Source organism: Cebidichthys violaceus, unplaced genomic scaffold (assembly GCF_023349555.1).
Source record: "Cebidichthys violaceus isolate CVI_PGR_0920_01 unplaced genomic scaffold, fCebVio1.0.p SCAF_17, whole genome shotgun sequence".
Classification (NCBI taxonomy): domain Eukaryota; kingdom Metazoa; phylum Chordata; class Actinopteri; order Perciformes; family Stichaeidae; genus Cebidichthys; species Cebidichthys violaceus.
The window spans coordinates 6,309,194-6,325,200 of NW_027176340.1; the positions used below are offsets into that span (position 1 = coordinate 6,309,194).

At 39.8% G+C, this 16,007-nt stretch overlaps 1 protein-coding gene across 1 annotated transcript in view; it reads right to left on the reverse strand.

Moving 5' to 3' along the window:
* The window catches only part of kif5ab (kinesin family member 5A, b), a 58,586-nt gene that overhangs the window by 9,102 nt on the left and 33,477 nt on the right, over positions 1-16,007 (reverse strand). The window contains exons 15-24 of the mRNA XM_068712368.1: positions 14,933-15,079; positions 13,555-13,743; positions 12,645-12,762; positions 10,754-10,818; positions 8,762-8,871; positions 6,396-6,497; positions 5,240-5,300; positions 5,056-5,127; positions 4,770-4,874; positions 2,030-2,246 (exon numbers count right to left, since the gene is read on the reverse strand). Coding sequence (XP_068568469.1) covers positions 2,030-2,246; positions 4,770-4,874; positions 5,056-5,127; positions 5,240-5,300; positions 6,396-6,497; positions 8,762-8,871; positions 10,754-10,818; positions 12,645-12,762; positions 13,555-13,743; positions 14,933-15,079 — 1,186 coding nt within the window. The remainder of the gene's footprint in view (positions 1-2,029; positions 2,247-4,769; positions 4,875-5,055; positions 5,128-5,239; positions 5,301-6,395; positions 6,498-8,761; positions 8,872-10,753; positions 10,819-12,644; positions 12,763-13,554; positions 13,744-14,932; positions 15,080-16,007) is intronic.

Here is a 16,007-nt window from a genome sequence, read left to right on the forward strand (position 1 = left end):
TGGGAATATATCAAAGTGCAACATTAATACCTTTTTATTTATATTTTTTGGTTTAGTCTTCCATTAATTTGACAGAATAGCGTTCTGGTATCCAGATGAAGACCTTGTTTCTATACAGCCAATGAAATCTTGCACAAAGCAGTAACGTCACCTTTCTATCAACCTACTACACAACACAATTCTCCCTCTGGTCAAAGTTTCAAACATGAACACACGTCTTGTCCTTCACCATTAAAAACATGCTGTCTGCCCATGACATGCAGGCTACAGCACACGTTTGTGTACTTTGTCCTTCGTTCACCGCGGTTTAACAGGGGAGCTGTGGCAGCCTGCCAGCTGCTGTCAAACAAACCCGACACACCTCACCAGCTGAGAGGAAAGAAGCATTTCTATTTCCCGAAAGACCTTTTTTCTTCCTTTGAATAATGAAAAGAAACCTCTTAACAATACATTCAAAAACACAATAATTTTCCCTACAAAAAGAGATGACGAAATGTAATACACACTGTTATTCACAGTTGCTTTAGTATAATTCTCAAATGAAAATCATCATTCTAAAAACACTCAAATCAATAGCTCATTTTCTCACAGCAGCACAGTCGTCTCATTTCTTTCGCACATAATTCAAATGTATGAGTACAATTGGATGGAGTAAGTCTTCGTGATTAAAATGGATTACACTGCTTTTCTAATAAATTGTATTTCTCTGCGTAAATCCTGAAAATATTTCAGCAAACCATCACAACTATAACTACAAATATCTTAACGTATAATCATTAGGTATTATCATAAGTATTGTCATAAGTATTGTCACAATTTAAAGCAACTAACACATATTGTTGAATTTAGTTATCAAGCATATTAATGTGTTCCACAGCGGTGAGCCTAAATCTCTGGTACTTTCAGTTCCTGAATATAGAACAAGACTGGTGCTGAGAAACTCATCTCCTATCCCGCTCATGCATGAGGAGGTGCTGTATGAATATATGGCGTTCTGGTTGAGGGGAAGGGAGGAGATGACAGACGATGCAAATCCAACAATGGATGTTGCCTGTGGTGGAATCACACAGCAGAGACATGAAAGGGCCAAAAGATTTTTCTCAAGGTGTAGAACAAAGACAAAGAATAAGATGAAGTGATGCAGCCAGATAGACAAGAAGGTTGACATGTGGAGAGGTTTTACATTTTACATGGTTTGATTTCTACAATAGTTCCGATAGTAATTTACATGAATCTTAACAGTATATTGAGACATTTGTCTTTATTATTTCCGGTTAACACTACTGTTAGAATAACATTCATACTGTGAAGAAAACACTTTGTTAAAAATTTGTATTGCATGACTTTTGATCGATATCATTTAGTTGGCTGCATAATAAATTAGATATTACATTTGACATGAAATAGAATAACAGAATTTCTGTGGACTCATATTGACTCATAACCTTAGACATATACTGCCTTTGTTTAAGCAATGAGAAAGCTTTAAGATGCACTGGCTGATGGATTGACTTATTTCAACATACGAATTGGGGATATTTGCTGTTGAGCTGCAGTGTTAAATCACTGTGGTGATTGCTCTTGTTTTGAGAAGAAGTCAAAAAAACATACCAAAACAATTGAGAAAAACTGTAATATGACTCTATATAAAGTTTAATAGAAGGAATTGTAGACATGAAAACAGTTGTGTGTGTGATTTGATTGTAGACTTAATTAGATTGGATTCAGCTTAATTGCACAGACCTAAACTATTGAGACATGTAAATGCAGTTGCAAGAATTATAAGAAAGTTATTAATGTCCTAGACAGAAATGTAATAGTAACTCTGGAATATTGCATGTTAATACCCACAGATCCAATTTTAAAGGCTGGATTCAATGGATCACTGCCTATCTAAAGATTAGAGGATAATCAGATTACATAGCTTTTACTGAAATAACAAATGCAGCAACATGTAATGTAGATTGCTGCTGATGGCTGTTCAGTAATTCTGAAATAGCTGAATCTGTGAACGCGGTGCGTGTGTTACCTATCTGTGCAGCATGGGGCCTTCGGAAGGGATTGCGAGCCCTCATCACATCTTTGATACGCTCCACCTCCTGCTGGTAGCGGTGGCGGTCCTTCATGGCTCCTTCCTTCGCCTCCTTCAGCGCACCCTCCAGCGCCTTAACTCTCTCAGCTGTAGACCGAAGCCGTTTCTCCAGTTTTGGAAGCTCACAGCGAAGATCTGCATTGTCACGTACCAGCTGTCACACACACACACACACACACACACACACACACACACACACACACACACACACACACACAATAACATATACAGTAAGCCCAGGGATTAACTGTACATGTCAGCGACCATGTAATATATCCTCTCAAATGAAAAAAAGATATCAACGATATACAATATTCAAAGAAAAAGTTAGTAAAATTGTTGGTAATGTTTTCTCTATGAATGTCTTTCTTTCTTTAAGGGATTGCAATTTTCTGAATACAATTTATGAAGAACTTGTGTCGCTTTAACATCGCTATGTACAATTTTGAAACCTGTGTATGAAGGTTTGCTCGTTTGTTTTGAAGAGGAAGAATAAGAATGAGTTTTTTCTTTTTTCTAATATAATTTGTTTAACAGCTTAATTTTTGTGTAAAGTGTCTCACAGTGTACTCTGTGAGTGTTGGTATTTTTAGTGTGGGGCTCCACAACAGAAAACAAAGCTGTCCCTGGCAGCTGGCAGTGTTGTAATCTCTGCACAGCAGCTGAGGGCTGAGACCCAATAAACTCTAAAGTCATAGTGATGTTTCGTAAAACAAGGTCTGCTCTCAAACCAATATATCCAATAGTCTAATAGAGTTGTAACATACCTAAGATAAATCAAATGCTGAATTGACAAAATATCATTTGTTTAACCACTTCCATCTTCCTGTTTTGCAGTGTTGAAGGATCCAACCTGTCGTGTCGAGAACACTGCTTTAACAGCACGTTATAGCTATGGCCAATGAGTATAGGAACACAACAATGGAAGCAGCAAAGTGAACAGAACCCTTGAACGGGAACATTTTTGTTCGGGTCTGACGGCAGCCACTGGGGCGCTCCTGTCATCATTCCTGTTGCACATGACAGGAATGCCCACATAGATCATTGGTTTACCGCCCACCTCCATTAAAGAGCAGAGCTCAACCATGAGGGACTATTAGGGCTGATAATATACCTCAGTCAGTCAACAGGAAGACAACTAAACCCAATTTTACAGATGCATCATTTAGTAGTAAAAATAATATGATTGATATTGGTACATATTTCAAGAAAATAAACACTATGCATGTTTCTTAACGTACGATTTCACCAACAAAGCACCGACAAAGTTTGATTTCTTTAACTGACTGCAAACGAGTAAAAAATAGGCAATGCTTTAAGTGCAATTTGTGTTAATAAAACAATCCTGAGGTACATAATGTAAAACACAACGTGGCTGCTTCTAGATAACCGCCTTATTTGTTTATGGTTACTCATGAAGCAAAATCATTTTATTTGTTGATTTTTAAATTGCTGCTCACAGAGGTGGGGAAAGGTAAACCTGAAAAAAACCATTGACTGAGCACCTTAAACACAGTCTGCTGCTACGTGATCATGCAAAGTAATCCCCATCCTGCTGGGATGCTGATTACAAGACCAGCGGGTTTAGCAAACAGGCAAAGTTGTCTAACAAGCGAAGGATTCAGGAGTTCAATAGAACCACGGGAGGTTTGGCGGTACTAGTTTATTGTTTGGTGGTGAGTCATTTTAAAAGGACAAAACACAGGAGGAAAGTGATGAGCGAAATCAAGACAGTTGTGAGTATGTGCAGATGGATAGACAGGCAGACATTACTATATCTGTACAGGGACAGAGAAACTCATCCATAGCCTTAGCACACTGTCCACTGCCTGTCTTTGGCAGTCTTATCACTTTCCACTGGGAGTTTTCTGATTTATGACCGTGACTTTCATCTTCTGTTACCACCGTATCAGCAGGTGGTGGATGGGATGGAGTTTCCCAGCAGCCACTTTAGGATTGGTTTTCTGCCCGACACTGCTGCAGTGCAGCTCTCACCAATCTGACAGCACGAGTAGATGTGCCAATCTGCAGAACGTTTAGCACATAAACATTCCGTCCTCTGCTGTAGTCCATTTAGTAATATTAAAGAAAGATGGAAAGTGTTTGTGTGTGTGTGTGTGTGTGTGTGTGTGTGTGTGTGTGTGTGTGTGTGTGTGTGTGTGTGTGTGTTAATAGTCTCATCTTTTTGAGCACACGGTTGCCTTTGAGAGTTTGTGCGCATCAGCTAGAGATAGGAGAAAGACTGAGCGTGTTTGTGTGCACCTGTATGATGAATTCATTTGTGTTTATCAAATCGGAGTAGCTACTTTAAGCTGTGTGGCTTCCTTTTCCCGAAGGCAGCGTGGTTTAACACCTCCTGCTCTGTTTTCAAGGAGACTTTCATGTGAAGTAGTGAGATGATTGATGGAGCTAGCGCTACTTTTGCCCATAGGAGAGCAATGAAGAACACCGTTAACTGCTCTGTAAATTTGTCTGGTTCTTATTGTCATCCTCTCATATTCTATCAAGGAAGGAGTTTCTGGCTCACAGCTGTGTCACGGCACAGTTAAATTCAGACTTCCAGGCTGAGGGAAACCGTAAAAAAAAAATCTTTTTAGAGAAATGGTAGACAGGTAAAATGTTATTTTCAGTCTCCTTCACTATGATTTATAGTTTTACATCTGCTGCTCATTGTTACCTGTTTGTGAACTGTTGTAAGCTGGTCGAGGTTGTTTTCAAGAAAGGAAATCTTCTGTTTCTGAGTGATATATCCCCCACTATCGTCAAGCTCCATCTGTGCACTCTGTTGACAGAAACAGTACAGATCTTTTAGGGTTGAAAAAACACTGCCATCGCAAATACTATAGTTAAAACAAAATTGCATTCAGTCCAGGTGAAGCCACATGAACTCTAGCTACACTTGCTATATGTGGAAAAATGTAATATTTTAAGTGTGTTGTGTATTTAAGTTGTGTCGAGCTTACTTTTCTAACTCGAGTCGTGAGATCTTGAACGAAAAGCTTGCGGAGGTTGTGCAGGGTGTAGAGTTCACGAGCCTTTGGTATAAAGGGAGAGAGGAAATAGTGCAGTCAAAGTAGTTAAGAGTATTTAGTGGATCAGTGGCCTCTGAGGGAGCCAAGTGAAACGGGACAGCAAGTAATGACTTACAACAGTCTCTTCCAGCCCTTTGAGGTCCCTCTTTGACTGCTCATGTCGCTCGTGGAGAAATCTATGGTCAGACAGATAGATAGAAAATTATATAACACTTTTTATGATGCCAATGTCTATAGAACATAATAAAACATACTTACAATGTGTTATTATTTGCTTATAGCACTGTATAAGCACTGTATTCATACTGCTTTATAACAATAACTATTATTACTAAGCATTTTATAATGACTAATAAGTTCAGGTCTCATAGCACTTTATTATTGCTGGTCATTCACTGACATGTTTTTGCAAGGATCATAGTGTATAATTTCCATAGTTGTAAAACATTGTAATTGTTATAATGCAATATAATAATGTGGTCATTGTTTGCTTCAGCAAAGTGAAAAATATCAAATTGATTCAAGAAGATCACAGGAAAAATTGTAAATTATCTTATACTCACATTATAATGCATTTTAACAGTGATTATAATGCATTATAATACAATTATAATGTATTACAACAATAGGAATAGTGAAAAAAAATTGTCAGTGAGTGACAAGCAATTATCAAGCATTACAATACTTGACCTTATAAGTCAATATAAAATGATTTATAATATGTTAGCTGTTTTTTAATGCAAAACGCACATAGGTGTTGAAAGTGCTATAGAACATTCTAAATGAACTTGTCTTCACCTCAAATGAGTACCACTTTCTTGCTAAAATAATGAATGAATAAAGAACAAATGCAATCATAGACTGTCTGCCCCACTCGTGGGCTGTTTCCCATCTGCCATCTGATGCAAAGGTCAGTGCAGAAAGAGGCCTATTAGCAGCCAGCTGCTACCTTATCCCTAAACTCCATAATGGAGATGCAAAGAGATTTACACAAAAAAACAGAAACCAAGACAGAAAGAGGCAAAGAAAGGGTTAAAAGGGTAAACCTCCAGATAAATTTAGCCACAGATGTAATGACTGTATAACGCCACAGGGAGAGAACAGGGAAAGTAGGATGACAGAGCTGCAGAGTGAGAGGAAAATAAACAGACTAAGAGAAGACAAATGACAGAGAGAAATGGAAGATGTGAATCAAAGGAGGCAGCTCTCCCTGGGGCCTCCATATGGTGAAGTGTTTGAAAGCTGGCCAGGACAGTAAAGCAGAGACTCACGTCAGTTCCTCCAGCTGCCGGCTCTTGTGATGCTCTTGGCTCCTGAGACATTCAAAGTCACAGTGCAGTTGCTCCAACTCCAGCTGTTGCTTCTGGTTACAACTGAAGAAAGGTGAATAATGGCTCGCTCAGTTAAATGGATATCAAAAAAATAAGATTTCAGCATGTAGGTAAATACTAAAAGATGAAATATAATCTGAAATACAATGGATGCAATCTGGAAATGATGGTCAGGTAGCTACAATTATTTTATCCCCCTATGCCAACCAGGGGTGCAGCTCATAACTAAACTGAATGAAACGAGTTAGCAACTAATGTTAGCTATGTGTTTGAAAGCTATTCTAGTTAGCTAACACACTTGTAAACATTATACTGCATAGCTTTCTGATTCATTCACATTCCACTATAGCACACATTTCATACTTTCAAAATGCTTCAGCTTAACTTACATAAACATAGTTAGCCTAGAACTGTCATTATTTGCACAAAATGCTTGCTGCACACATAGGCATACTGTCAGGATCCCAGAGGATGCCTCACGTGCAATTGCCTGCCTGTATCCACTTTTGCAAAGCTCAGCTTTTTGGTTCAGCAGCTTATAAAAACGTAGTTATGGATTCATTTCAATGTTGTTAATGCATCCCGTCACAGATCAGCTTTTAGGCATTTTTCTGCGGTTTGCTAGCAGACGGAATTGACAAGGAGGCACCTTCATGCAACACAAAGTCAATGCGGTGCAATCAATTATTTCCCCCTCTGCTGTGGGCGGGACGTCATTGTGCTCTGTCTCTCTGTAGGGTTAGGATGTACTTTTTCCTTAAAGTCACATCCGAGCTGTACTATCTGGACAGGCATTATGGCTAAGTAAAGGGGTACTGTACCTTTAGTGTACAGATACATTATGTTCTTTTGTTTTTTTTAATGCCCCTTCCCTCGGCAAAAAGGTGCACACCTAAACATGCCACTGCATGTCCTATCAATTTTAACCATTTTTGATTTCACCCTCTTTTTCTGATTCTTGAATCTCAGAAGAACATTTATTGTACACCTGCTTTTGCTGCTCTGCTTCAAGGATCTGAAGGGCCACACTGCTCCCGTTACAGATCATTTCTGCTCCACTCCACTGACCCACTGACATCCCTCCATCCATCCATTTACAAGCTGCTTATCCAAATCAGGCAGCCCCAAATGTCTTTTCGTTCAGAAATCCTCTGCAGCTGCTCCTTGGGTGTTACCAGACATTCCCCGGCCAGCTGGGAAACCTACTTTAGTTCCTTAAGAGGGTCTGCCCTGCAGGCTGCTCCTTTACGGTCACGCCTGGTACAGAAAATCTTCACAAGGAGGCACTTGAAATGGCATGTTTTCTAGGAGCCCAAACAAGCCTAGTGGCTCCTCACATTGTGGTTCAGCAGCAGCTTGACTCTAAAGTCCTCAAAAGCTGCAGTTTCCTACTGTGACCACCCACACATATTAAATTCAGCTCCTCTTGCAGCTTGGATGGGGCTTCGAGAAGTGGGGCCTTTCGAGAACTCAACTACTGACACCATGAATTCCAAATTTTTGCATTTTCCCACTGCTTGTGAGGGTACAATTGAATTTCAGATTTGAGCCCACAGACAGCTGACGACTGGGTAAGCTGTCTGCTTCTGACACCACATACAAACTGTATTACTAAACTGATTAAGAAGGCCGGCTCCATTATCGGCTGCAAACTGGACAGTCTGGAACAGATGGTGGAGAGGAGGACACTGAAGAAACTATCATCCATATTGGATAAGCAGGACCACCCTCTCCACCACCTACTGCAGGGACAGCGGAGCACTTTCTCCAACAGAATGATCCAGCTCCGCTGTCACAAGGACAGGTACAGGAGAACATTCCTGCCAACTGCTATGAGACTCTATAACAAATCACCTCGGGCCAAATCATTCACTGTTGGTTAAACCTTTGCACTACTGTTTATTTAGTTGATTTAATATTATTCTGTTATTCTATTCATTGTGTATATAGTGTGCATTTTTTTATATAATATCTTTACTCTGTTATTATAATTGTATATATTGTGTATTGAAATGTGCATTTTTTTTTATATAATAAGATTTTTACTGTAACCTATTGCTGCTCTGTATGCTATTGCTGCTTGCAACTAAATAATTTCCCCTCGCGGGATCAATAAAGTTACTATCTATCTATCTATCTATCTATCTATCTATCTATCTATCTATCTAGAGCCAAACAGTCCGGTCTGAAAGATAGAAGCAAAAAGGCCTATTTATGCCTAAAAAGTATTTCTAAAGCGGACCCCTAATTTAAAAATCCTGATGCAGTATATCAGAGAAGGTGAAGAATTACAATGAAGCACTGACTCAGTCAAGTCGTCGATTATCTCTTGCTTCTCATTGATCTCGTCTCGTAGGCGCCCAAGCTGTTTGCTGTGCGACTCACGGTGTGACTCCATCTGCTGCTCCAGAGCCCTCTGAGGTACGAGCAACAAGAGTGTGTGAAAGACACACATGAAGAGAGAGTAGAGGTGAGAACCAATGGACATCTAAATGACTAAATAACAAGAGGGGATTGAATTACACACACCAGTGCACATGTGGACATAGAGAACCACATGGGCATTACACACATACACACATACACACACACACACACACACACACACACACACACACACACACACAAGGTTGTGTCACACACTGCCACTGAGTTTGAAGTGTAGACTGTAGATGGACGACGGGTCCCCACTTCCTTCCACTGTACAGAGGTGAAGCCAAAATCTTTCACATAAGAGTCTGTGCAATAGTAATTGGGGGGTTGAAACCATGGTATCGAGGCCCCGCCCATACATCCACTCCAACCAACCGCAAGCCGAGCACAGCCACCGCTCGTTAGCGAGAGAGAATCACGGCTGTCAATCATGAAGTCAACCCCCTTTTTATAGAATCAAATAACTAATTAAAGCCAAACTTATCCGAAAAAGGGGACTTACATCAGCGTGATAAGAACTACCTAAAACGACGAAACTTTGGAAATAATTATTGGATGTGTACTTAAATGTATTTTGTTTGGCCCATGTGCCATCTGCTAACGTGGAGGGTACGGGATGTATGACCTTTCCTGCAGCCAGCCACCAGGAGACGATCAAGATGTTTTGGCTTCACTTTTGGGGAGCGGTCATGTCGTCCATCTACATACACAGTGTATGGTATGAAGTGAGACAAGGCTAATGAAACTGGTATGTGCCCCACACACACACACACACACACACACACACACACACACACACACACACACACACAGATATGCACAAACAAACTCATGAACACATGCAAGTACAGCACAGGCAGATAATTCAAAACAACAAATACTTAATTGAAATCCCTACATACAGAAAACCATGGGGCCTAGTAGTCATCCAGTATATACTAGGTATATACTAGTGTGCTGCGGTGTAAAATGTAATGAAACTGCCAGCTTTAACCCGAGGCCCCAAACAGGTTAGTCGAGGCATGATAGTGCTAAGAAAATTTGTCAAATAATTTCAAAATCTAAAATCATCCATCAAACATTAGCTGTTTCCAGCATCTGAAATGTGAGGACTTGGTGCTTTAGTCTATTTTGTTTCACTGTAAATTCAATATCTTTGGATTGTGGACTGTTCACTTGACATAAGCTATTTGGAGATAAAGGAAATATACAGTACTTATTTGCTTTCTTGCCAAGAGTTAGGTGAGAAATTTGATAAAAAATGTACGAAAAATGTATACAACTGGTCAAAACTGATTGAAAACTGGAAAGTGTGTAAAAAATAAATAAAAATCTACCAACCAGCACGTCAGAAGTTCACTAATTAACGATTTTTTTTTATGTTCGATAAAAATGACAAATGTCCATTTTAAAGATGGTTATGCTTCTGAACATTTGTTGGCTGGGACCAGTTGCTAGACAGCCAGCGAAGACTCCAGGAAGTAACGATGTTTTTACATTTGGACTGAGTCCGCCTAACCGTTCCCAGTCTCACGCTAGGCTAAGCTAAACTAACTGGCTGCTGACTCCAGCTTCAGATTCATCATACAGACGTGTGAGTGGCATGGATCTTCTCATCTCCAGCAGGAAGAAGGCAAAATAACATATTTCCCAAATTGTTAAACTATTCCTTAAAAAAAAAACCTGTTGGTTGCAGGCCTGGTTTACAATCAGGATCTGATGTACAAGCCTAGACACAGTATGCGCACACATGACTGCACACTCATGGAGGCAGACAAACGCATCACACCTGCAGTCAGCCGAGTGCTAAGGCGGTGTAACAAAAGGTCATCACACTACGTTGTTCTCCCTGTAGTCATGGTTACCTTTATATCACAGGAATCCTGGGCAGATGAGTGATTCTCCCCGCTAGTCACCTTTGCCATTCTCTCTAAAACAAAAACACACACATTTAAGAGGACAACAGTGAGAGAAACCAAGACAGAAAAATAACAGGCAGATAAAAGACACTGACGAAGATGAAAGAGGTGACCGTCACCTGACTTTGACAGCACAGTGGTACCGCTGCTTCATGTTGACAGCGAGGTCAGCGCGATGCAAAGTCATGCCTCGGGTGTAATAATATATATAATTGAATGTGACATCTATTGTGTTTCGCCGATCTGACGTTAACTCACTGCTGTTCCTGGTGTTGGATGATGAAATTACAGAGCTCTCTACCTCGCATCGGGCTCGGTGATCAACACGACCTGCGGCACTTTGTATCAGTCTACTTCTGTAATGACTTAAATGCCTCAAGTGTAGATTAGGGCCAAAATTGATTTACCTGCCCTTAAATCCACCAAACGACTCCTCAGTAATACTGACTTAAATTGCCTTTGGCCTGATTTGTGAATTGCATCAGTGTCCTGTGAATATCTGCAGTTAGATGGACTTAGCATAAATTTTCAAATATACGATTAATCCATTCATGCTGGTGCTATAAAAGGCTTTGGAGCTGAAGCTGTTCGTCGGTGTTTACCCTTGTTCTTTCTTGACAGGAGAAAAAGGATCCTGGCACGGACCAAAACTCTCCACTGAAGCCAATAAAATTGTTTTAATCAGCTCTTCCTCAAAGTTCCAGTTCAGTGGAGCTTATACGTCTTTTTCATGTTTTACTTTGTCTACACATGATTTTGTTTTGCTGTGTCAGAACATTCAACTTTTTTTGACTTTGGTATCTCAAGTCAGCAATTAAACTAAAGATTAACAATGTAGCTCAATCTACATATTGTCCTTCACTGTGCAGTGAGCAAGAAGCATCTCATGTTTCACTTCAATCCCTTTAGATCAACGTCATCTTAAAAACCTGTGCTTCTACTTGATACATTTTCTAGTTTAAACCTGCAGTATTTGGGGATTTATTGATGTTTTGATCGGATTTTCACCTGGAGCCTGAGCTGATTTATAAACCATTTTGCTTGTCTGACCATATTGATGTTTTCCTACTTGGAACAAACACTTCCTGCTTTGTTATTTCGATCACGTAGATGAAACATCTCAACCTGAGACATTTTTATTACAAATCCGTACCTGTACATTGTCTATGTGCTGCACTGACTGTGATTATTCAATATTGATCCTTGAACCCCGGGCTTGGCTAGATTGTTAGATTTCACCTCAAAAGCTTGGTTTATGTACTCTTACAAATATGCTGCATCCTCAACCTGACTGTGTATTTCAGCATCTAGTATTTCAGAGTACACTGAGATTATACAGTGCATCAATCGCCACTTTAGTAGCAGCACGGCTCTGTCGATTGCAAAGTTGGTCATTTAGTCCATCGCTGTAGTCCAGAATAAAATATCTAACTATTGGATAGATTGCCATGACATTTGGTCCACACATTCATTTCCCCTCAGAGTGAATCCTGATCCTTTCATTTTTCATCTAGCTTCATCACCAGGTCAACATTTTAATTTGTCCAGTTCTTTGGTTTGTGATCAGATACCTGCAAAACCTACAGCATAGCCATCACCATCAGATATAGGCTAATTTGTGGTTGGTGCTTTTTAGGAAATGTTAGCATGCTAACAGACTAAACTAGGATGGTGAACATGGTTTAACTGCTAAACATCAGCATCTTAGCATTGTCATTGTGAGCATGTCAGCATGCTTACATCAGCATTCAGCTCAAAGCACTGCTGTGCTACTGTTGTACTTCAATTATTATAGATTTTTTTTTTTTTTACTATACTAAAATATAACATATTCTACCTTGAGCTTGGAGTTTGGCCAGCTCCTCACTCAGAGAGTCGTAGCTGTCCTCCAGCTTCCTCTTCTTCAGCTCCACGTTCTGCATGTAGTCAGTTAGAGAGCGGATCTTTGCCTCGTGCTGAAAGTCAGAAGACAGCGTCTCAGATGCAGAAAGTATACTGATGAGCAAAGAACCTCTACAAGACACTTTACACCAAGGATAAACTTTTTACTCACTGTGAAATGGATATTATCTACATGTAATATATATGGCCTTCATAATTTATTAGGGAGTTTAATTCAAATGTCAAACGTTTAGAATTGTAAACACTTAGTCAGTGGTACCAGACAGTAGAAATATGGAATATATTATGTACCTTAATATTTCACAATTTTTAACATATATTAAGTATTCTTTTTAAAAAGCAATTCCTAACTGCCATGAAGGCATATTAATTATAATATTTACCTGAAACAACTAACATGAACCCTGTATTTGGCAGGTTAATTTCCTCCTCAGCCAATAATAGTTAAACTCACAACATGATGCCTTCAAGCAGCCACATAAATACAAAAAATACAAAACACGCAATCCTTTAAGAATCAGGACAGTTTGTACACTAAAAACGTCTGATGTGCTGTTGCCACAAACAGTTGAGTGACATTTCGAGCACACTGCTCTTCATCAGAGTGATTAATATTAAACAAAGGCCCACGTACTGTGAGTATCTGTGATGTTAATTAGTCTGATGAAGACTGGAACCGTCAATCTCTCATTGGTGATTATAATAAATATTTTGCACTGGGAAGTTTCAGTGTATATTGTTCTGATTTCTCCACATCAACACCAACATTTCCTGCGGGATTGACAGATTTACCAACTTTTTTCTTGGACCAGATGTTTTCAGCTATTACTCCATCAGTCCCTCACCTGTGAAACGAGGAGGTGACACGAGGACAGCTCTCTACCCGTCTCCTCCATCTTGCGGTGACACTCCATCTGAAGGTTCTCCAAGTGGCGGCAGCGCTTCACCATGGACTTAACCTCTGACTTTATCTTACTGATGTAGAGGCGGGCCACTGTGAACTCCTCCTCGATCGCACCGGTGATCTCCATGGGCTGCAGACAAATGAGGTAAAGAGGAGGAGAGACCGTTAATAGAGTAGTGGAGACTTTTAGTTAAGATTGAGTGAGGACGAATTAAAGACAGCTGGGAAGTTAAAAGGGGAGGGAGGCATCTTAAAGACTCTTTCTGACATTTTGTGGGCACATCCATTAGGTTAATAGCATCATTGAGCAGATGCCGTGACTCAGATGCTCTGAAATGAACAGCTAAAACACATCAGTGGATATGCCCATTGCCTATCCCCAAGTGTAATATTGAAATCTTTATCTCTATAATGCATGGCTCTGCAGCTGGAACTCACACAGCCACAAACACACAGGTATTTGTTTTAAATGCTCATCAAGATTCTCAAACTCCCCCAGATGCCTAACAAGTCAGGTTGAATTAGAGAGAAACATGTATCAAATTATGCACTAGACATTTTAAATTGTCCACTCTGTTTTAGGATTTAATGTTCACTCAGTGCGTGTTTGATAAAGCTTTACTGTATTTACACATAAATATTTAATTGACATTGCAGTAAAGTTTGAACGTTTGAACCCTTATCTGTTTTTGCTCAGCTTTCTTTCCCTTCTATTTACAGGCTGCACGTCTTAGCCAGGCACTCCATATATTGTTATTTCCAGAATTAGGATAGAATAATTAGAATATAGGATATTCAGTAATTTCGCAGTTTTACCTGTGAGTGGACCTATACATGTTGCAAGACAATGGTTTTCAATTGGTTTCCAGAGATGTTCAAGTCACCTTGGTTGGGAAGGTGTTTGGTATTTTTTTTGATAGGATCTGGATTAATAAGCAACACCTTTTTTAATATGATTTTAAAAGTATGTATGGGCATTCCTTCTCAGACATGTCATGTTCACTGGAAAGAGTAAGATGCGCTGATTCCAGAAGACTGTGTGTGACATCTATGCGCTCTAAATATTTACTCTAAAATGAGGAGGGTGCAGTTTTCTTCTGGTTAACTGCATCGGTTGTGTCCAAGTTAAATGTTTCTTCTGACTTTGATTGTGGGGGAATATAGGGATTGAAACATTTGGGTAGAGAAGTTTGAAACAGTAAGAAATATTAAAAACTGCATTCACTTGTTCAAATCAAATGTTTCATCTTTTGTCAGACAAAAACATCTGTGGTGAGTGGATACAATGTCTCCAAGCCTGCATTTTGCATCTCACTCACCAGCTTGATGTCCCTGTTTCCAAGGATGGTGCTGAACTCACTCAGGTCCCTCATCAGTCCGTTAAGGATCTCAGAGATGCGTTTCCTTTGGTGGCCGCTCACTGCCTTGATACGAGACAGCTCTGCCTCTAAAGCCATGAGCTGAGCCTGTTGAAGAATGAAATGAAAGAGTGAACACAGAGGAAGGCGAGAGAGGAAGTTCAGAAAACAGAAGGGAATACCAGGAGAGAACATCCAAACACACACACATACAGCTGCGAGACCCACTTTAACCCCTGACCTCATTCTCATCCGAGAAATCCGAGTAACAAAAACAGAACGGCCACTAAATTACAAATCAATAAACTACTAAGATAGGAGCTGATGGCAGCGGCGCTGGATGAAAGGACCTGGGAGAGTGAATGATGGAGCTCCATTTTGTACAGCAGGCAGCTGCACCATTGAAGGTCCAATGGCTCGAACATGATGAAACAGTTTGGGTTCAATTGATAATTCTACAGGGCTAAAGGAAATAAAGTTAAAGAGGATGGTTAACCATTTACCACCTTCCTAAATACAGTAACATTAACTCCGTTATTAGCCTCTCCATCTTCATCTCCCTCATTAACTTCAAGCCATGTGATCATTTTCCAGGTCACTTCCCATGTCAAAACATTAACTTAGCACAAAAGGTAGTAAATAATTAACCGAAAATCAATCGATTCATGAGTAATGAAAAGCAAAAGAGGTTAATGACAAATGTTCAGTTTAGTTGAGGAAACATTGATGAAGCGATTCGGAAGAGAAGAGATGATTTGTTAAATGATGAATGGAATTAATCATAATAATAGATAGAAAGGGGCTTAGGTGGATGGATGGATGACAGAAGGTGCTTAAACGGACCAGAAGAATGGCAGCGACAGTAAGCGATGGCATGGCCTCCTGAAGAAGAAGAAGAAGAGAGGAGCCTCCACTGAAAGCAAGATGAAGGCAGCTGAGGTGAAAGTAGGGTAAAGACAGTGATGAATGTACTCCATTGCACCATTTTTTTCTAGGTCAATGCCGCTCCATTTCTACTGTAGATATAGAAAAAAAT